Below are 21,993 nucleotides of genomic sequence, written 5' to 3' on the forward strand. Positions count from 1 at the left end.
TCTACTTAGAAACGACGAAAATAAACGCGCGTATAGTTCATTTCAAACCTTTGTACTGGTAACAATTTGTGTTTTTTGTATCTACAAGCCTTGTCTTTGTATCTTCCACAGTTTAAAATGGGTAGAAAAAAAATTGTGATGCGTCAATGCGTAAAATAATTTTTACGCTAAGGGAAAGAGGTTGGACTTATAGTATAAGTAAGCTAAGACTTATAGTATAAGTAAAATAGCTGACCACCTAAAATGTTAAAAAAAAATGGTTTTCTATGCACTCAAACACATAAAAGAACATAAAACGTACGAAAATATTCCACGCAAGAGAAGATCTAAAAAAACCAGCCATCAGTTCGTTGATGAAACTATGGTTCGAATGGCTAAAATGAATCCATTTTTAACCTCCAACCAGATTAAAGAAGAAGTTTCTCCAGCTATCGCGATATCATCACGAACTATAAGACGACGACTTAATGAGGCCAACTTATTTGGACGAGTATCCCACAAGAAACCACTGCTAAAGAAGAAAAATTGCCAGGCCCGATTACAATTTGCTAAGTACCATATTAATTGGACCATAAAAGAGTGGAAAAAAGTATTATGGTCTGATGAGACAAAAATAAATCGCATTGGTAGTGATGGTAGAATATTTGTGAGAAGACCAAGGGGGGCGAAAAATAATCCGAAGTATACAACCAGCACAGTCAAACATGGAGGTGGAAATATAAAATTATGGGGATGTTTTTCGTGGCGCGGTGTTGGTCCATTAGTGAAAATTGACGGTATTCTTGACCAAGAAAAATATAAAGATATTATGGAGAACCACATGTTGCCGTTTGCTGATAAAACTTTGCCGGTGTCTTGGGTTTTGCAACAAGACAATGATCCCAAGCACACGGCTAAGTCTGTAAAAAAATGGTTTGACGATAACCATGTTGATGTACTTGATTGGCCCTCATGTAGTCCGGATCTCAATTCCATTGGAGAATCTTTGGAGAGACCTGAAAAAACTTTTAGAACATAAAAATATTAAGAACCTTAAAAATCTGGCGGAAGAAGCAGAGCAGGCGTGGAAATCGATACCACTAGCGAGATGTCAACGTCTGGTGGAGTCAATGCCCAGGAGATGTAGAGCTGTCATTGAAAATAAGGGATTTGCTACAAAATATTGATTTATTTAGGGTTTAGAGGTCTTATTTTGTTTTTTTAAATTGATAATTCTTTGCTTTCTAATTAGTTGTCCAATTCAATGTTTGTATAAAAAATTAACTTTTTTTAAAAGTATATATGTGAAGACAAATCCACTAAATTTATGGTAATATTAAAGGTAAATGTTAGTTACGACAATGGGCGAGAAATTTAAGAATAAACAATTTTATTTACAAAAGATTTATGATTTTTATTAATTAATTCACACTGTTTCTAATTAGTTGGCCACCACTGTATATGCTTTTTCAATTATTCAATTCAGAGTAGATAGACCGAACAATTAGCTATGGTATTATTATCTTTATTTAACATTATAAATGCATTTTATTTCATTTTACGTAATCTTAAAATGGGTTCCTTATTTGGTGAAATTGAGAAAGCAGCAGAGTTTTCTGTGGTTTTCGTTAAATGCATGCTTTATGGAAATCGCTATGGCTGATGAAGGTTTTATATTTACTTGCTATTTTTGGTCATAGTCAGGATTCCTCTATATAAAATTTCTGCACCTTGAAAATTACTGCAACTAGAAGAAATTCACTATCATCATGTATTTTATGATTTAAAAATTCCTTTTATATTAAATCGTTTAGCAATTCTATTAATGTTATCAAAAAACAAATTTACTTACTTTCAAATAAAATATTCAGGGTGATTGTACGTTAAGAGTAAACAGAAAACAGGACATTTGAAAAACTGAAATTTTGGTTATTCTGATAACTAAAATCTATCAATTTAAAATATTTTCAGTGCTGACCATAAGGCTATAAAAGGTCATAATAACTATTTGGTAACACACACATATTTTACTGTATACACGTCTCTGAGCGGAAAAAGTTATTAAACTAGGGTTTTCTAAAACTGAAAAAAAACTCAAATTAAGTCTTGATAAAACTATTTATTTTTAATTAACAATGTAATCAAATTATAGCAAAAACATGTCGAAAAATAAAATATAATATCCTGATTTAAAACCAATGGAAAAAGAATACTCGTAATATTACAGCAGGTAAAAAAAAAGTGGGAAAAGTATCCAGTAATTAAATTAAATTCAAATTGATCAGACACCCATTGTTTTCTAAAAATTTTTTAAAACATCGTTCTTACGAGCCCTAACAATTATATATTGGGACAAACTAAAATACACATGTAATTTAATTTTTAATATACTTCTATTTTTTAAACTTTTTTTTTAATGTAATATTGTTTAAACAGTTAATTAATAACAAAATTGATTCATTAGGAACGCAAAAGCACAAAATATCTATTCTAACACACCAAATTATTTCAAAAATGCTAATATTGGGTGGCAACTAAATAATGGGACAGTATCAAGTCACGAGTTAAAAATGATACCAGATAAGACAAGTTGGCTGCAAAAACAATTAATAAACAAATGCAATTAATAAACAGTTGCCAGGGGCGACAGACACATTTGTTTATTTTGAAATTGCTTCTCTGTCAGTTTGGGTAACTCAAACACTTCTTTATTAATTAAAATGGCGCGTGGTATCTCGACAAATTCAAAAATTCGCGAGTTGGTGGTTAAAAATTATTCCCGAAACAAGAGAATACGTGAGGTGGCGGACGAACTAAATATTCCTAAAAGTACTGTGTTTAATATAATAAAGGATTATGGGGAAAATGGAGGAATTTTACATAAGAAAAGGAATAGCCCAGGTCGCCCAAAATTAGTTTCTGATAGAGATAAAAGAATGCTTGGTAAATTATGCAAAAAAGGTCGAAGAAATACGGTACGGCAGGTAACGGCAGAGTGGAATCATGAAACTGGGCATAATTTGTCAAGAGAATGTTGTCGCAAGTGGATTCATAAATGCGGATTGAAGTTTTACAAGGTTATTGCAGATCTTACATTAAACAACAAACTTTTTTAATACATTTTTTCTTATAGGCAAAGGAAAACCCACTTTTAACAGCAAAACAAAAGAATGCCAGGCTGATATGGGCAAAATCTAAATTGTCCTGGCCAGTAGAAGATTGGTCCCGCGTAATTTTTAGCGACGAATCAAAATTCAACGTATGTGTTGGTGATTACCGAAAACGTGTGATTCGCACAAAAGATGAGGCTTTCCATAAGGACTGTTTAAAACGCACCGTAAAGTTTCCTAAAGGAATAATGATTTGGGGTTGCATGACACTTGGAGGATTAGGGTTTTGAGTTTATAGAGAGCACCGTAAATGCTGCAAAATATCAACAAATTCTACAAAATAGCCTACTTCCAAGTATCCCGAAATTAACAGTTAATGAAAATTACATATTTCAGCAGGATGTGGCTGCATGTCACACGGCCAAAACTACAAAAAAGTGGTTTGGGGACCACCGCATAAACTGCCTTTTTTGGCCTTCTAACAGCCCAGACCTTAATGTCATTGAAACAGTATGGCATAAAATGAAAGAGACATTAAGGAACAACCCTCAAAGAACATTGCCAGAACTTAAGGCCAAAATAGAGCAGATTTGGAATGAATTTACCCCCGAACAGTGTAATTCCTTAGTCCAATCAATGCCCAAAAGAATTCAAGCAGTTATACAATCTAAGGGCGACGTTACTCCATTTTAAAAATTGAAGTTCGCGTTTGTCCCATTATTTAGTTGCCACCCAATATTAGCATTTTTTAAATAATTTGGTGTGTTAGAATAGATATTTTGTGTTTTTGCGTTCCTAATGAATCGATTTTGTCATAAATTAACTGTTTAAAGAATATTACATTAAAAAAAAGCTTAGTTAGTTTAGAAAATAGAAGTCTATTAAAAATTAAATCACATGTGTATTTTAGTTTGTCCCAATATGTAGTTGTAGGGCTCGTATATCTATTTGTTTTTTTTTTTACTCAAAAGCATCCAATTCTTCAAACAATTGATAACTCGTTGACGCAGATCTTTACCCCGTACCAGTACTGTGTAAACTTTTTTAATAAATAATAATAACGAAGAGGTGTTAGATACGGCGATCTCGCGGGCGAGTGCCTTGTCCTAGCGGTCTAAACCAATGGTCAGAAAATATTTCAGATAATGCTTTTGTTATTTTATCTGTGCAATTCCAAATTTCTATGAAGCTGAAAGAGATGCGTAATTAAGTGGCTTATGATTAATTAAATATTGTACCTGATTACCAAGCACATTTTAATTAAAGATACAGTATTGTGCAAAAAGATAGCAACATTGAACTTTCCTGTTATATATCTTTTAGTATCTATTTTATAAGTAAGGTTTATATATTATTTACAAGAATAGTTAGAGCCTATTTATATTTTCATATTATCATATTTTTTGTATCATAATAAATAAAACACCAAATTGTTTTATGCAAATTTATTATTCAGAAATATAGCAACAAAAAATAGTTTTGATTCTAAAAAAAGTATAACCCAACTAAATTAAAATCAATTCAATATTTCGTGTAGTACCCCTTCTCCTTTATAACATCTGCACATCGTCTTGGCATGGACTCAATTAATTTCATAATATAGTTATTGTTCACTTCTTTCCAAGCCTTTTCGACTATTTCAAAGAGAATATTTGTATTAGAGCATGTTAGGTGCCTGATTTTGGTATCAATGTAGTGCCATAAATTCTCTATAGGGTTTAGGTCTGGCGATTGAGATGGCCAGACCATTACATTTATTTTTTCATCGGATAGCCAGCTCTTAACAAATTGAGAAGCATGTTTTGGATCGTTGTCATGCTGAAATATGGCTGTTACTGGCATGACTTAATCCATATTTGGCACTAAATGTGTTTGCAGAATGTCTGCATGGGGATGCCGAATCCAGTGGTGTGCACAATTTTTTGCTAAAAAATGCCTAGCATGGTTTCTTAAAATTTGGCCCTTAAAAACTAACATTAGTAGGCCTTGGAATTTGCATGGCAGAATTTTTTTTTGTTATAATGATGCAGTTTTTCTGGACCTAACATTTAAAAAAAAACCCGAGCAAAATCGCACCAAAAATAAACTTTTTATCAGGGTGACCCGAAAATAAATTGGTCACACTGTATGTAGAAAGATTTGAGTGTATCAGTTTGTTTTTTGATGTTTGATGTACAGCGGCAAATAACATTTCTTTCTTATTGAAACGAGATTTAATAAGATCGTATATTGAGCACTATTAAGATATCTAATGCTGCCCTTAAAATAATTGGTAAAACAACATTTCTAAGATAGCCACAATAACGATATATTTATCACTTAGGCTTGAAATTAGATATTTGTTGACCCTTATTGATATATTTTTAGATGGGATAAGTTAAAATTTAAATTTTCTGAATACTGTCAAATTCTATCATCACATCATCTTAAAATAGCCTCCGTCAAAAAATAAACGCACTAGGAATCATGGCAGCATTTTTTTAACTCTCAGCACACTGAGACTTTTACATTTTGCACACCATATCATTTTTTATACGTTATACCCGAGGTTTAATCCCCCTCATCTTTATATTTGCTATTTGAACTAATCTAGGCTTAAAACTCAGTTTAAATCTTCTCCGGAAGATGCTAACATCATTAGCAAAATACGTGTCAAGAGTAAATAAAAGAGTTTTAGTTAATGGCAGAACTATTTTGTGATTTTATACTTGCCGTGATTGTCAATTGACAATTCATCATGAGCTGCCACTGTTTTATGCAATGATATTTTAAAACCATAATGTTCTTTCTATTTAATATCTTTTAGACTTATAAGTTTATTTTTAAATGTTTTTAATATATAAGTAGTTATTCACTTCTCATTATTATTGCAATTTTTTTCAGAGGAAGTTAAGAGGCTGTGCGAAACTGAACTAGGAGGCATCTTCTTTCATCCTATGTGACCTTGGATTTTCCTTAGTAATTTTAATAGAATTAACATGTAAAGTGTATATATTTATATCATATTGTATATAAAGCAGAACAAAAATATATTCGTAAACAATGAGACAGTTCCTTTTTGTAAGCAGTGAGCAGCATATAGTCTACTACAAAGTGTTATTTGGTTCCTCAATCGGAGGAATTCTTAATTAAAGCAAAAATTGAGTAAGATGTTTTTATTATCTAAAATAAAAAAAAAGTAATTAACGAATTAGAATTTAATTTTTACTTACAGATACAAAGGTAGGCAACGTAAGAGGTGAAAACTTCCCAGCAGTAAAATACACTGGCCGCCTGGCCCTCATCATGGTAAAAATCATGTTTTTCTTGAACGTTTTATCAGTGGCAAGCCAGTTACTTTCCCAAATGTACCGCGGTATTTCTTCAAACTATTAAACACAATACCTTTTTTAATAAAAGTGATGTATTCATTAAAAATAATATACCTTTAAAGTGACTTCATTTCCAAACCAACAATACAAGAATAATTGAAAGAACATTGCGGCCATATAAACGCTCTCTGCTATAAATTGTTTGCTTAGAGGCGGAGCCTTTAAATAGAAATACTAAACTTTTAAGGGTACTTTCGCAAAAATACTTTTCTTTTACTTACGCTTGAAACTAAAAATAAGCAAGTGCATAATATGAAAAGTGTTGCTGTTACTTGACACAGCGTTACATATCGGTGGATGTTTTCTAGATTCTGACAAGCCCTAAAAATGCAGACTTAGTTAAACTAATTACCGTCGGTCGCCGAAAAGTGATCTTTAAGGTATTGTAAAATGGGGTGAATAGGTTCGAAAGTATCTTAATTATTAAAAAAAATCCTACATTAACAATTTAAGAAAAATTAAATGGATTTGCAGTCATATAATAGAGTCAAATGTGTAATAAATAACTTTTTTTTTTACTTTCGAACTAAGAAACGTGACAAAGGCAAATTTAAGCACAATTTATACTGCGTAAAATGTCGAAAAGTGCTGAAGCCAATATTTGACAAAAAAAAGAGGTAATTGTAAGTAATTTTTGTGACTATTAGACATCTTTCTACTTCCATTTAAATGATCAATTCAATGTTGCTGAAAGGATCAATCACACCTGAAAAAAAGGAAAACTGCGAGTCTTGTATGTAAAAATGTATATTTGACGTGGGGCATACGATATACGAGTATAACGAAAGCGTGAGTCAGTGGTTTGACAATATAACTTTTACAATTGGTTAAAAAAGATTGCGTTTCCATATCTGCAGAAACTAGATGGTAAGAAAGTATTAATTGGGGACAATCTCTCAGTTGCGTGAGGAAGTTATTAGTCTTTGTAGTTAGATTGGACTCCCTCAACTTTAGTTTCGTTCTACGCTGCTATTGTACCGAGTGGCCAAATAAGCGAGGTAAGCGGCTGTACATCTGGCAACCTGGAATTTTTTTTATTAATTTTTTTATAAAAGTGGCCATGAGAAAATTCTGGAAATTATTTTTAAGTTCCGTACTTTTTACTGCAAGAGGGCGCAACTAAAAATTAAATAAGAGAAACCTTTTTTTCTCCGAAAACTTAAATATTAACTTATACTTTTGATATTATTTTTAGTGAGTCTAGATAATTTGCTATCATTTTGGTTTAAGAATTATTGACGTACGAACGAAAGTAGGGGTGGGGGCAGCTATTGAAAGTGGAATCATTAAAATCTCTGTAAATTCTAAACCACGCATTTGATTTTAGCAATTCAAAATTTATTTGCTAGATAAAAGTCTGATATCATCACTACTCTGTAGTTTCTAATAAAAGCGCCAGAGGGTACAGTTTGTAATAATTCCAGTTTTTTTAATTTTGCTCTAAAAATTCAAATTAAATGGTATATTTTTGACATCCTCTTTAAAAAGTAAATAAAATTTGCAAAAGTACTGTGAAAACCGGACGATGATATCTTTGCTCGTTTTAAAGTTATAGCGAATTAAAGTTTTTTACACACCGAGCCTAAACTAACGTACCGCCATCTAGTGTACCGCCTAAAAATCTCTAATTAGTATTAGCACAACTAGGATACCATGATGTTGTCATAATTAATAAATTATTAAAGTAATAATTAATTGATGAATCATAAGATAATAATACCTATGTATCACAGAATAACTAGAAGTTTATGTGACTTTCTTAAGGCGAATAATTTTATGAACGAATTTCTTTTTATATTTAATTATGGTCCTGAAAAGGACCGATTTTAAACCCAAACATATTTGGTATTTAATGCCTCGATAGGTGTTCAAACTGCTTTCCATCACATTTCAAACAAGCTTCCAATCTTCTTTGGGTGGATAAAACTGCTGTTTCGATTTCAGCAGCTGATATTTCATTTATTGCACCACGGATTCTGTTTTCCATATCCTGTCTTGTTGTAGGTGGAGTTTGGTACACAATATCTTTTAAACGACCCCATAAGTAAAAGTCTAGGCATGTTAAATCGGGTGACCTGGCCGGCCAAGGATATAGACTCTATATCCTTGGATATAGACGCCACTACGGCCCTAAGACGCGTTTAAATTTAAAAAAAAATTTAATTAACTAAATAGGATCTGATGCATTTATTGTTACCTTTTGTATATGATACCATCACAACAATTGTTCAAAATGTCTTCCTCCAACCTGAATACACCGATTTAAACGCCGCACATGATTTCGGCGGATTACACTAAAAATTTGATCCTCGTTTTGAATGATTTCAAATGCTGCTGTTATTCGTCCAATTAAGTCTAGCTCTGATTCTACTGGAGTTTCGTAGATTAAAGACTTGACATGTCCCCACAAGAAAAAATCGAGCGACGTTAAGTGGGGTGACCTAGGAGGCCAAGAAACTGCTCCACCCCGGTATGAAGGTTGAATGTGGTGGGGCGACATAGTCTGCCACCCAAGATGGCCGATTCAATCTGTCTAATTTTTGACGTACATCATTGTCTAATTTTTGACGTACATCAAATATGACAATAGTGACGTTAATGACATTTTAACTATCGTATTTGCCGATCGTATTTTTTAAGTTTTCTTTGGGTGGTAAACAAGCCAAGCCTCATGATTATCTCCCAATTTAAAATTTTTAAGTAAATTTATAGCTTTTTGTAGTTTTTTTGAGTCCTGGGTTAATGAATTATTTTACAAACGTGCCAACATCGAATCATCGTGCAACTACATAGAGCAGGAGACAGGTAAATTTCAATTATGACATACCTAAGTGTTTTCTAATAATGTTTAGGTGCATCTTGGATGTATTATCATTTTCCAGGATGATAATACAATAGATTTAATCCTATTATGGACATATCTATGTCACCATTCTCAATTTAACTTTTTTTTTACAATTCAGTTCTAATTCTTGAACCTTCACTGGGAAAATATCAACTATTTCTTTTTCCTTGTCTTCATCTAGATTAAGATGTTAAGGCAAATATCCTTTATGCAGTAGTTTGTATATTAGGAATTGCCCAGACTGTCACAGAAATCATAGATTTTCTTAATTTCCATTGAATCCATTCTTACAAAAATCTTAGTCTGTCATGTAAGTCCGACTAAAAATGTCACCAATTATCGAGTTTGCTCCAAACACTTTTCTGGTTCTTGGGTAGAAATGATATTCACATGGTGTAGGAACACCTATTTGTTCAATTTAAAGAAAATAATGACACATCAAGATTGTCATATCCTTCTCAAAAACTGATTTTCCTAATCGACTTAATCCACCTTAAGCTATTCACATTTATGGATAGCCATTTAGTCAATTTAGAGAAAAAGTTTTGGTTGGTTTATAAATATTTAAAGGATAAAATTGAAAGCCAACTTCAAAACCACAACAACAATCTTTAAGTGTTGGTCATTCTAGAAAACAGAAAGTTTTGACAATCTAAAATGTCTTCAAAATTTGATCTTGAATATCCTCATTTAATACTCATGATACACAATCAGAATAATTTTATTTTTTAACTTTTTAGCTAATGATACTAAGATTTTAGTATGTAATATCTTATTTTTTAAAATACCTAAATTACCTAAGATATTTTGATAGTAAATGCTATGCTGTTTACAGTCTTATTTTATTTACTGACCCATAATTAAAATCATGTTATAAAAATCGTTTAAAGTATTATTAAAGTTTACAGAATAGAATACAATATAATAGTATTCTATTCTGTAAACTTTGGTATTATTTAGAACCTTAATTTGTAATCATAACTGTGTTACATTAATGTGATAATCAATACTTACTAATAATAAAGACTTATGTATTTTGGATCATTAGGATGAAATACTTATTAGGAGATTTAATTTCAACCCAATTAAAATATAATATTGTATACAGTATACACAATACACTGTCTTAATATGTTTTCTTATGTTTCATGTTCCATACTTACTGGAGACAACGGCACTGACTTTTGACATCTTTACCCAATTATGACTAACCAAAAATCAAAAGTCATATTTTGTTTTTATTTTCTTATACTAAAAAATTAAAATGGAAAAAAACATGCATATTAACTTGTACATGTGTATTTGTGTTATATCTAGTCATATTAATTAACTTATTTACAATGAAAAGCCAGATTTATTTCAAGAGAAGGTTCAGTTTCTGTCTTAAGAGTTTATATTTTGTTTTCCATAATATGTGGATATATATTATTTTGTTACTATTGTATAGATGGTTAAAAAATATATATGTTTAATTTTTTATTTAGGTATGTGTGTTACATGTTTCTTATAATGTTTTATACACTTATGGAAACAAAAAAAGCAGATAATTTTTTTTGAAAATCCAGAAATTAGTATTTTCATTTAAATATTTATTTATGCTTTATACCTGCAACAATTCTATTTTTTACATAAAAAGGTCTTATTAATACCATACTTACAGTTTGCAGTATTTAATTTAGAATATATTGTAACTTTTTTTATGCATTTTAAAACCCTTTGTTAAATTTATTTTATTTCATCTTAAAATAAAATATTTAAAAGACAATTTAGTTTTGTTTTTTTTTATTTAAAATTTGGTCCCATATCTATCCTGCCAATTTATAATTCTTGGTAAGTATCTATAGCTAAATATCTTAATAAGCAATGTCTGAGAACCAAATTTAAATTAAATAATATTTTAGTTGATGTGTTAATTCTTGATTAAAGTGATGAGGTATGTCTGAGATGCAATATTTTTATTTTTTTCTCAGCAAAATTAACGATTTTAATTAAATGTGGGTATTTCTAAATTGATAAGCATATTGTTTTTTTTTAAATAAAATTCTATATAAATATATCTCATCACTCGTCAGTTAACGCGTCAACTTTTGTAATTCTGCAAATTACTGGAAATTTAAATATCAGGCAATAAATCAGGCTTAAATTTCCCGCCACATGCCACCCAAGATGGTTGCCCCCGTCTCTGTCAACAACGTCAATAAAGCTGTCAACAGAATTTCTGTCTGTTCATTAGGCAACACGCATTTCTCTATATTTGTGTTCTGTGGCTCCACCTCTGGCAATCCAACGGTGCCCAACCCGCTGAGCCAAATACTCGCGTACTTGTACAGCAAAGTGAGCCGGCGCTCCATCATGCTGAAACCACATTTGCTGTCTAACGTTTAGTGGAACATTTTCAAGGAGTTCTGGGAGAACTTCCTTCAAGAAACGCATAGAGAAATAGGTCCTGTTAACCGTTTTGGTAGAAGGTATGGCCCAATTAAGTAATCATCAACAATGCCTGCCCATACGTTGACAGACCAATCATTCTGATGTTTTCTTGGAAAAATTGCATAAGGATTTTCTTCGTCTCAAACATGGCTAGGATGATAATCGGCTGCAGTCAGACCTTGAACTTTCTGGAAGTGGTAAGGATGGAGTTGTTGCTCGTGTAGTACCCGCCAGACAGAAGCGATACTAGTATTCATATTCTTAGCGACATCATGTGTGCTATTTGATGGTTCATCGGCAACTCGCTGAAGCACCTCTTCTTCAAATTCGACCGTTCTTACGGTTCGAGCAACACCAGTGTCATGCATCTTCGTCTTAAACATGCCTGGATAACGGGATAACGTTCATGATACAACCGCGATGCTGCTAGTGTATTGCAGTTTGTTGCTCCGTATGCCAAATGCATATCCGCCAATTCTTGATTGGTAAAGTTTTCCATTAGCAATAAATGTTTAAAAATTGTAAGCTACAAAATTTTTAAACATGACATTGAGAATTGACATTGATAAGCGTTGATTTTAAACAATTATTGTTATGGTATCATGTACAAAAGGTAAAAATAAATGCAGCAGATCCTATTTAGGTAATTTATGTTTTTTAACCCGTCTTAGGGCCGTCGTGGCGTAGTGACGCATTTCCGGACATGGGTTCCTATACTCAAATGGATTCTTCTGTTGCACTGAACAACCCCCAGAAGTTTGATCCCATAGTTCTGAAACACCCTGTACAAAACACTGTTATATAGACCTGGCAGACCTAATTATTAAACTTCAGGTCACAAATTAAAAGGAGAACGATAGCTGCTCTGCTATCCCTCCTCTACTGACTAGAGTTAGATACAAATCTAAAGGAGACCGGCAGGAATGTAGACTAATCCATCCAATTGATCTTGAGTTGTGTCGCCTATTTACTGCCTAAAAATACAGTTTAGTAGTTAAAATACAGCCAAAATAGTTTAATAGTTTTTAAAATACAGCCACATTTTCTTCTCAGCGGCCAGTACAAATAAGGAATCAATGTATCGCGTTCGCTCTTTAATTTAGGATTTTTTTTATAAATTAATCGCTGGGTATTTCAGCTTTGAAGAAAGAAATTGGTTAGTTCGCAAATGATATAAATTTCTTTTAATACTATTTAATTAAGGCGAGAAACAAATTATACCTAAAAAGGAAGTTTCTAACACATCGAGGTTATATTGTTATATGTTGATATTTATTTATATGTGCTTATTACTTACCCGTACGTCACTTGCAAATGTCTCATAATTTTCATCAATTCCCTTTTCATTTCTGGTAAAACTTTATCATTTTCAAGAATAATTAAATCATGTTCAGTAATATTCTCTCCAATGCGATTTAAACATCTCTCACGTAGAACCAAGAAAGCACCCTGTATAATCATCAGATTTCCTGCCACACAGTTCATAATATTCATATACATAGTGTCCATGCCTACTATACTGTAGGCATAAGAGATCATGGGACCTGTAGGTCAGAATTTATTACAAATGATATAATAGGCCTCTATGTATAACCATTGTACCAGCTTGATAACTCATTGCCAAAAGGTAGTTAGGTCCTTTGTCATAAGAAAAGGGCATCCAACTGTAGTAAGGAAGTCTAGCAGGCAGCGACTTTGTAATATTTTCGGTGCAGCTAGAACCACAATACCATGTGTACTGTATAGCAGTTATCATGGGAGGAATGTACGATGAGAGTAGTGTAGCATGTGCCAACAAAAGAAACAGTAAAGAGTATTTTATGCCGATTTTCTTGTATTTGTGAGATATCCGACCAGGCTGATAAAACTACAAAAATCGTCCAAATTTTGAAAATTTATAACATAAATAGGTACTACTTACTCACTCTATAATCTTCATACTGCAACCTTTGATCCTCCAAAGCTTTCATGATTTCTATTAGGTCATGTCCATAAAAATACCAAAAAACCACTTTTACCGCACCCATGAAATGGGTTAAGAAAAAGTTCACATTTTTAATTAATTCATACTGATTTTTGTATGTGTAAAATAGGGAGATAAATTCTGTAAATGTGAACCATACATTTACAAAGAGAAATACCGTTATTGCGTAGATAGTGTAGAGTTTTTGAATTGTTTGGTTGCTGGTATTGGGTCTCCATAGGCCAGCACACCGAAGCATCCAACGATTTACTGAGAAGAAGTCTGTTACGTAATTTGGATTTAGAGGTTTGAGTTGTTCGGACATTTTGATACATCTAAAATAATAAAATGTATAGCTTGGAACATTTTGAAGCATTGATCGTCATTCATATCCTAATTGTTTGGGGGTGCAAAAATCATCATGTTGACATGAGATTTTGAATATGTTGTCATGTTTCTCGAACACACTTATACCGTTGATTAAATAATTGAATAATAAACCTATTATTTAATCAACGCTTATACTAAGTTTGATATTTTCAAAGGGGTTGATTGGAGTAATTTAAGGCTTTTGTGATAATTGACAATCATTGTTTCCCAAAGATTATAATTTTTTTCTTATTAAAATTTTTCATCTCGTTTCTCAGATTTTTTACTTTGTAATAGGAATTGTCTTTGTACTTAAAAAATAGTTCAATACTGCCAAACGCCGTAATAAAACTATTATTACCTAGTTATCAGAATTATTAGATTCGTCAAGCTAAAATAAGAATTTATTAACATAAGAATAAGAATTTCATTACTACTAGGCAAAACACGTATCGTACAGATGTGTGTGTGTGTGTTTTATACTTATTTACAAAACAGCTAATAAAAAAATCGATATTGCTTATATACACTCTATAACCAGCCAAAGTAGTATTACAATAAATTCGTTTAGCAAACATTTGTGTTTAAAATTTTTGTGTCTTATTTAAAAAGATTTTAATTTTTGAAGTTAGAATAATAAACTGGGATCTACCTCTTCGTTCACTCGAAATAACGCATACAACATATATACAGTCTCTGATTAAATTTTACCTACCATGCTCAAATATGGCAGACCTTTTATTGACAAATATATATGTTACATTAATAATTGCTATATAGAGTCCAATTATTTTCCTGACCAACGGAAAATTTCTATTGGAAACCCGGTCTTAAAAGTTAGTAACCCTTCATCATTCTTAGTATTTTACCTGCATTGTCCAAGATTTTTAAAATATTCTTTACAGATGTACAATTTTCTTGTCGAAAATTAAATTTTAACTATTACGCAGTGTGGCTATAGATGAGACTTTGGCACTTCAATAGCACTCACCACTGTTTTGGATGATATAATTCAGGCATGTGATAAAAAATTAATCAATGTTTAAATACTTCTAGATTATTCTAAAGCATTTGATACTATAAATCATGCCCTCTTAATCTTCAAGTTAAAATTTTACATCACAAAACAATCTAAGAGTTTGCGAGTATTTTAATTTTTATAAATGTTTCTTATTACAATTGAGTTTTGATTTTTTGATTAACTGCGATTTCCACTGTTTTTTGGCGTCTTTCTTAACTGTAAAACGTTTTTTTTTTTTGTAAAAATGATATGCGTAGTTATTATAAAATAGTATGAAAACGACAACCTGCATGATATCCTATGCAATAAATGCATCAAAAACTGAATTTCCTAATCGCACAGCCATCAGATGATAAAATGTTCTTTCCTTCGGACCGTTAAGGCGCCTACATACGAACGAATGTACCTTAAGATATGTACGCGCGCACAAATACGCGCGTACATATCCGCCGGTGTGTAGACAAAATCTCTCTAAAAAATCCGTCAAAGATGTATTCAGTTCCTATTTGAATTTTTGCACGCGCGTACGAGTTGCGCGTACATATCTCTCTGTGTGTAGACTAAATGGCCTTATGCATCAGGAATAAAATCAGTGCAGTTCAAGCAATTTATTACGTTTTTATTTCAGGAAATTGGAATCGTATCAGAACCAGAAAGTGAAGGATTTGGTAGTTCATTACAAAGTCCATTGAACTCCCGACCAGGTACTAGTTATGGAACTCACGGACCGGATCGTGATACTGAAGAATTAAGTAGTTCGGTACAGAGCCCCTTGAATTCCACAGCAAGTAGTACTCATAGTAGGTCCCGTACAGATGGAAATAAGTCGTTAATTCCACCTACACCTTCTTCTATAAAAAACGTAAAGCTAAAACAGATGCTCAGACAGACGAAGTTCTTGCTCCTGTTACTAAAAGGCTAAGTCGCAATAATGAGGATCAATGCACGATTTTCGGAAATAATGTTGCAGCGAAATTGAGAATTCTTCCACGAGAGACTAAATTATATACAGAAAAGTTGATTAATGACCTATTATTTGAAGTAGAAATGGGTCATGTTACCAAAGTAACAAAAATTGTTTCGCTTCTTGATTCAGCAGAAAATAATTCCAATGTTAACTTAAACACAAGTACATCCATTAGTACTTATTATTATCCTCAGAGTTATACTTATCCATCGCAGATTGCTCCACCCCAGCAAAATGTGTCACAAAATTTATTTAATACCTATTCATTTCAAACACCACAACCTCAAGATATGCAACCAATAAAAGAGATACCTACTGTTCAGTCACTTCAGACACGTTCTTCTAAGAATAACGATCTACAACAGTTTGACAACGAAGTGTGCGAAACGGATAGCCTTGTCAGCTTTGTAACTAACATTAAACCATGATACATGAACCTATATAAGTAATTATTAAGACAGTTTTCGCTTGGAATATATTCTATTGGTACAGGAGCCAGTAACAGGTTTGGATGTTCAATTTCCTGCCGGCTGATGACTTGGAGAACGCTTTATCGGGGGTCTTAAGTGAAGTGAAGCCTTGTGTGTGTCAGCTGGTGCACTAGTGGTGGTATCAACAGGGAAAGCCATCCAAACATGTCATGTCTGGCTGCACCACCTGCGCGCCAGCTGACGCACACGAGGTTTGACGATGCACCCCCATAAAGTGTTTTGCAAATTATCAGCAGGAAACCGAGGAAATGGCTCCCCTACCATATTGACATTTCTCTGAAATTAATATGTTAACTGTAGATACGTATGTTTATGAGTTTATTAATAAAGATTAACGTATTATTTTCTTCAATAGTTAGTAAATACCTTTATATACTCATCCTTTAATACTTGATAAATAGCACTGCAGGTCTCCGGAAATATTTTACTTAGCGATTGAGGTGAAATAATACTGGAAAATTTTAAATCTTCATAATTTCTGCCAGTAGCTAGGTATCGAAGTGTAACTGAGTCTTTCATGTAGTGATATGGCAGACCTCATGGACGTGTCTTGTTTCTGGATTAGTGGTGTTACTAATTTTAAAAGTAGTACGTAGCTCTATAATCATCCGGTTCTAAACGAAGTTCTTCTAATAGCTTTATATGTGAAAATCGATCACGCTGTAACAACCATTTCTTCACCCATTTACTTATTGGCTTTCGCTTATACACTAATTGTTTTTATTTTTTCTTTATTATGCACACATACGCCACTGCTAATAAATTTATATCATGATTACTGACGGTCCCCATGATTAAAAACAAACTGAATAGTAAATTATCTTTACGTGTGTAGGGAACTTCGACAAAACGTATATGTACGCGCATACTTCTACGCGCGTACATATCTCAAGGTATGTTCGGCCGTCTGTAGGCGCCTTTACACTATTTGCCTAAATCAGCGACGGCAATCTCTAATATATGACGGATAATTTTAGTTGAACAAAGTAATAATGATTCTATTGCGGCATTTACCAGCATTATATACATTGGTTTATGTCCTATATAAAAACTGACATAACTTATTAAAATTTCCTGTTTTGACAATGCGAATTATTTTATGTTATTTAGACAATAAAGCATATTTTATCATAATATAGGGGAACTACGGACAAAATGACATATGACCATTATTTCATAATTCGCGCCATTTACCACCCTGCCGACTAGTATGTCACGTGCTCCAAACGATTGGCGATCACCTGCGAAGCGAGCAATATTCAAAATTCAGTTAGGCGGAGGCAGTCGTATAGTGAACGTATTCTGTTGTTCGAAAATTTTCCACGTGTGAATTTATTTTTCGATTTTTTGGTAAGTATTATTTAATCAATTGATTTTGTTGTAAATCAATGTTCTATTGTGTATTGTAAGACATGGATCCATTACTTTGATAAATACATAACATTTATTGTACAATTTCAATATTAAATTGTTAAGTTTTCAATATGGACAAAATGACATAGTATGTCATTTTGTCCGTTATAATTTAACACGCTAAAAATTATCATTATATTTATTTGCTCACAGGTAACAGTGCTAGTATGCCGCGCGACTATAAAAGAAAAACCAATCGGAAATCTTGGAGTGACCTGTCCATGAAAAATGCAATCGAGCTGCAGCAAAATAAAATGAGTTTTTTGGAGGAGGCTTTTACCCTCCAAGACGTTTGGTGTTCCTCAGGCGACACTTAAACGACATGCATTAGGAAAAAACAAATCATTAAATGCCACTGATAAAGGATTAGGCAGATTCAAACCTACTTTTCCCCCTGAAATTGAAAGGCAGCTAGTTAATCATTTAAAATTACTAGAAACGACTTTTTGGTTTAACTCGTAAAGACGTTCAAAACTTAGCTTTCCAGTTGGCCAAAAAAAATAAATTTGTCCATATTTTCAATGTAGAAAAACAAAGAGCTGAACAAGAATGGCTAACCGGATTTTTAAATAGGAATAAAGATATTTCAGTACGGAAACCAGTACCGACTTCAGCGGCTAGGGCTGAGGCGTTTAATAAACCGCAGGTTGTGGAATTCTTTAGGGCATATCAAGAACTGTTGGATACACACAACTTTTCACCGGATAGAATTTATAATATGGATGAATCGGGTCTGTCCACGGTTCAGAGACCACAGAAAATTTTAGCAACAGCTGGTCGGAAGCAAGTCGGATGCTTAACAAGTGCTGAGCGTGGATCTCATGCTAGTGTTGTTTGTTGCATGAATGCAACAGGCTCTTATATTCCACCATCTTTAATATTCCCGAAGAAAAATTTTAAAAATGAGCTTTTGGATGGAGCTCCAACTGGCACTCTTGGAATTGCACAGGAATCGGGCTGGATGACCACAGATTTATTTTTCAAATCGCTCAAACACTTTCAAACCTATGCAAAGGCTAATCTTAGTGAAAAGGTTCTCCTCATCCTTGATGGTCATGCTAGTCACAAAGGATTAGAATCACTGACATATGCTAAAGACAATAGTATAGTCATATTATGTCTGCCACCACATTGCACCCATCGGATGCAACCTTTGGATGTATGCTTTTATGGACCTTTAAAAACCTACTTCAATCAGGAAATATCAAAGTGGTTAAAGCTTCATCCAGGCCGCGTAGTGACTCATCTGCAGATAGGGAATTTATTTAATCAGGCATATGGCAAATCCGCTACCGTGCAAAATACTTGCCAAGGATTTAAAAACACTGGTCTTTGGCCTATTGCGTCCGATATCTTTCCAAAATACATGTTTCAGCCTGCCGAGACAACAAATGTTCCAATAATGACTCCTGAACCTATGTCCATAGAGATATCAGCAAGCTCAAGATCTGATAATAATGAAACTGCTTCTACCCTACCAGATAATAAGAAATAATCCGTGATAAAGAGAAGCCTGGACCCTCTAAAGATGCTTTGCTTGTTCCGCTTGAAGTTTTATCACCTATACCGCAAGGAAATTCAGTCAGAGGTCAACGAAAGAGAAGACCAAAGAAGCAACAAACTCATTTAGTCCTCACTTCTACGCCAAATATGGTGGAGGTAAAAACCAAAAATGACACTAAAGTCGTCTCCGAAACAAAAAAGAGAAGGGTTACAAGAACTGTATTTGATTACAATGAGAATGACAAAGATGATGAAGATCCATTCACAAGTGATACGCAAATTGACGAAGACGATTGCCCTTGTATATATTGCAACGACCTGTATTCGCGTTCGAAACCTGGTGAGAACTGGTTACGATGTAAGGTATGTTCACAGTGGGCTCATGCTATTTGCGCCGATGTGCCTCAAAAGACAAAAATGTTTATTTGCGAACCATATATTCCTGGAAAGTATTCCTAATTAAGGACAAAAATATCAACAAGAATAAAAGTACTCAAAGTGTTTGTTAATAATAAGTACAAAAATACTGATATCATTAAAATTAGGTCAGTATTTGCATAATACCATCTTCTGTCTATTTCTGAAAAATTTGCATTAAATGTTACGGTTCAACGTTTTTTACGATTCTTCCTGGGTACTTTTATTCTTGTTGATATTTTTCTCCTTAATTAGGTTACCAATATATTATGATAAAAGATGCTCTATTGTCTAAAAAACATAAAATAATTCGCAAGGTCATGAATTCAATACTCCATAACATAACATTTTAAATATTCTAACCTAAGATTAACTTGTTTGTTAATATTGAGCATGAACAGTTTGTAGGTGTTTTCCAGATTTCATTAAATTTATAACGATATTACATGGAATAATTTTATTACATCTTTAAATTCTTTCGCTAAATTGAACTAAACACATTAAGTCAATTTGTGAGTATGTTTTTTGGCTTGCCTATTTCAGACTTATGTTAAGAGAGTTTTTCTTTTTAAATAGTTCTTTTAAAATTTTCTTTCTTTAATGAATATTCAAAACAAAATTGGATGGAGATACATTAATGCAAGAAAAATTGCAATAAAATTGTGCCAATAAAAATTAAATCTGTTGACGTACAAGCGACTGGTGTACCAAATGGCTACCTTGCAGTATGATTACATACTTGTTTACACCCTAATGGCTTATCAGTCTTTTATTAGCTTTGATTAGAAACTTGCCTCGGGAACAAAAATTTCATTGAACCATTTCTTAAAGATTCCATCTGTCTGTCAATTATGTAAGATACAAAAGTGTAAGAATTGTAAAAATTAAAAATGTCTTTTTAGCTTTACCTATTACCAAAGAAGTCAAGTTATGAAATACAGTCACATTTGTATAATCTAAATTGATTGTTTTTCTTCTATAAGCTGGTTCTTTTTAACTAAAAACCCATATCTTTACGGTAAAAAATTTCCACTAAGAACACTCAAGTAGACGACAAAAAAATTGTTGCTTAAATTCAACATCATACCGTAAATAATGCCGTCATCAAACGATACAAATATTTTTTTCTGGATATCATACTGCACTATTTAATTTATTGATCCAAATTTCTTTTAAATTAAACATTTTTAAAAAGTTGCTTATTTACTTTATTATTCTTTGAAAAACATATATCGTATAACTTTTTGAATTAGAACATATACTAAATAAAGAATGTTAAATGCACATTACCTATGAAATCTATGTACCTCTATTGCTTGTATTGAACTTCATATCTTCCATAAAACACCATAAAAGATGTTAGAAATGTAAATTGACATTTATATAGCAAAATATAATTGGCCATTAAAAAGCGTTATAAAAAATACATTAGTTCTTCAACTAGGTGAAAGCAGGTATCTAATCAAAAATTCACTTTGGGACGTCGTTTTAGTCACTTTTACAGATTTACTTTTTGCTTTGTTCTTATAATTATTTGTTTCGGAAATAGTGTCTTTTAAACAGAATTTTTTATTAACTTAAATTATGATTTTCTCATTATAAAAATTTCAAACCACTTAATTTATTTATAAGAAGTGCTGAACAAAAAAAACTAAAATAATAATATTTATTATAAACAACTCAGAGAGACTAGATAATTTTATTTTCCAGGAAGAAACTACGTTGTAATGGTGGAACGTGAAAGAGTTGACTCCAGAGACTTGTATAGATCTAGGTGATATTATATGAGTCCGTTCGGAAGAACATTTACGGTGATAATATTGATAAAACAAAGTCAGGTCCGCCATCTACCATCTATGGGCCAAACTGGTCCAAGTCTCTAGTTATCTCTGGATCTCCTTTAGAGCGTATGGCCTTCTTCTGGATGGAATCAATCCATTTTAATGTGTGTTTGGTTATGTGAGAGCAATACTCAAGAGATGAACGGACCTGAGCCTTGTAAAGCTTTAAAACCTGTTGAGATGTATACAGCCTTTTCATTTTGAAGAATGCCACAAATGATCATGCCTAGAGATATTGTTTCCAATCTTCACACCTTACAAGGGAACTGACGA

General features: G+C 32.6%; 2 protein-coding genes and 2 long non-coding RNA genes across 4 annotated transcripts in view; 2 read left to right on the forward strand and 2 right to left on the reverse strand.

The window, feature by feature from the left end:
• Nucleotides 1–6,135, forward strand: part of LOC126750273 (vacuolar fusion protein CCZ1 homolog) — a 25,128-nt gene extending 18,993 nt beyond the window's left edge. The window contains exon 9 of the mRNA XM_050459843.1: nucleotides 5,973–6,135. Within this exon, the coding sequence (XP_050315800.1) occupies nucleotides 5,973–6,031 (59 nt within the window). The 3' untranslated portion in view covers nucleotides 6,032–6,135. The remainder of the gene's footprint in view (nucleotides 1–5,972) is intronic.
• On the forward strand, nucleotides 2,515–4,527 carry LOC126750282 (uncharacterized). The gene is made up of 2 exons (XR_007665661.1): nucleotides 2,515–3,056; nucleotides 3,113–4,527. It is a non-coding gene; the product is annotated as an uncharacterized LOC126750282 (long non-coding RNA).
• LOC126750274 (odorant receptor 4-like) lies at nucleotides 6,063–14,072 on the reverse strand. Its single transcript, XM_050459844.1, has 7 exons — nucleotides 13,661–14,072; nucleotides 13,338–13,602; nucleotides 13,033–13,279; nucleotides 6,682–6,781; nucleotides 6,515–6,619; nucleotides 6,302–6,457; nucleotides 6,063–6,251 (listed from the first exon to the last, which is right to left on the reverse strand). The coding sequence occupies exons 1-7, from the start codon at nucleotides 14,021–14,023 to the stop codon at nucleotides 6,198–6,200; spliced, it is 1,290 nt and encodes a 429-aa protein (XP_050315801.1). The 5' UTR covers nucleotides 14,024–14,072; the 3' UTR covers nucleotides 6,063–6,197.
• On the reverse strand, nucleotides 7,192–8,974 carry LOC126750278 (uncharacterized). Its single transcript, XR_007665658.1, has 2 exons — nucleotides 8,658–8,974; nucleotides 7,192–8,590 (listed from the first exon to the last, which is right to left on the reverse strand). It is a non-coding gene; the product is annotated as an uncharacterized LOC126750278 (long non-coding RNA).
• Nucleotides 14,073–21,993: the final 7,921 nt, after the last annotated feature.

This window comes from Anthonomus grandis, chromosome 2, assembly GCF_022605725.1.
Source record: "Anthonomus grandis grandis chromosome 2, icAntGran1.3, whole genome shotgun sequence".
Taxonomy (NCBI): Eukaryota; Metazoa; Arthropoda; class Insecta; order Coleoptera; family Curculionidae; genus Anthonomus; species Anthonomus grandis.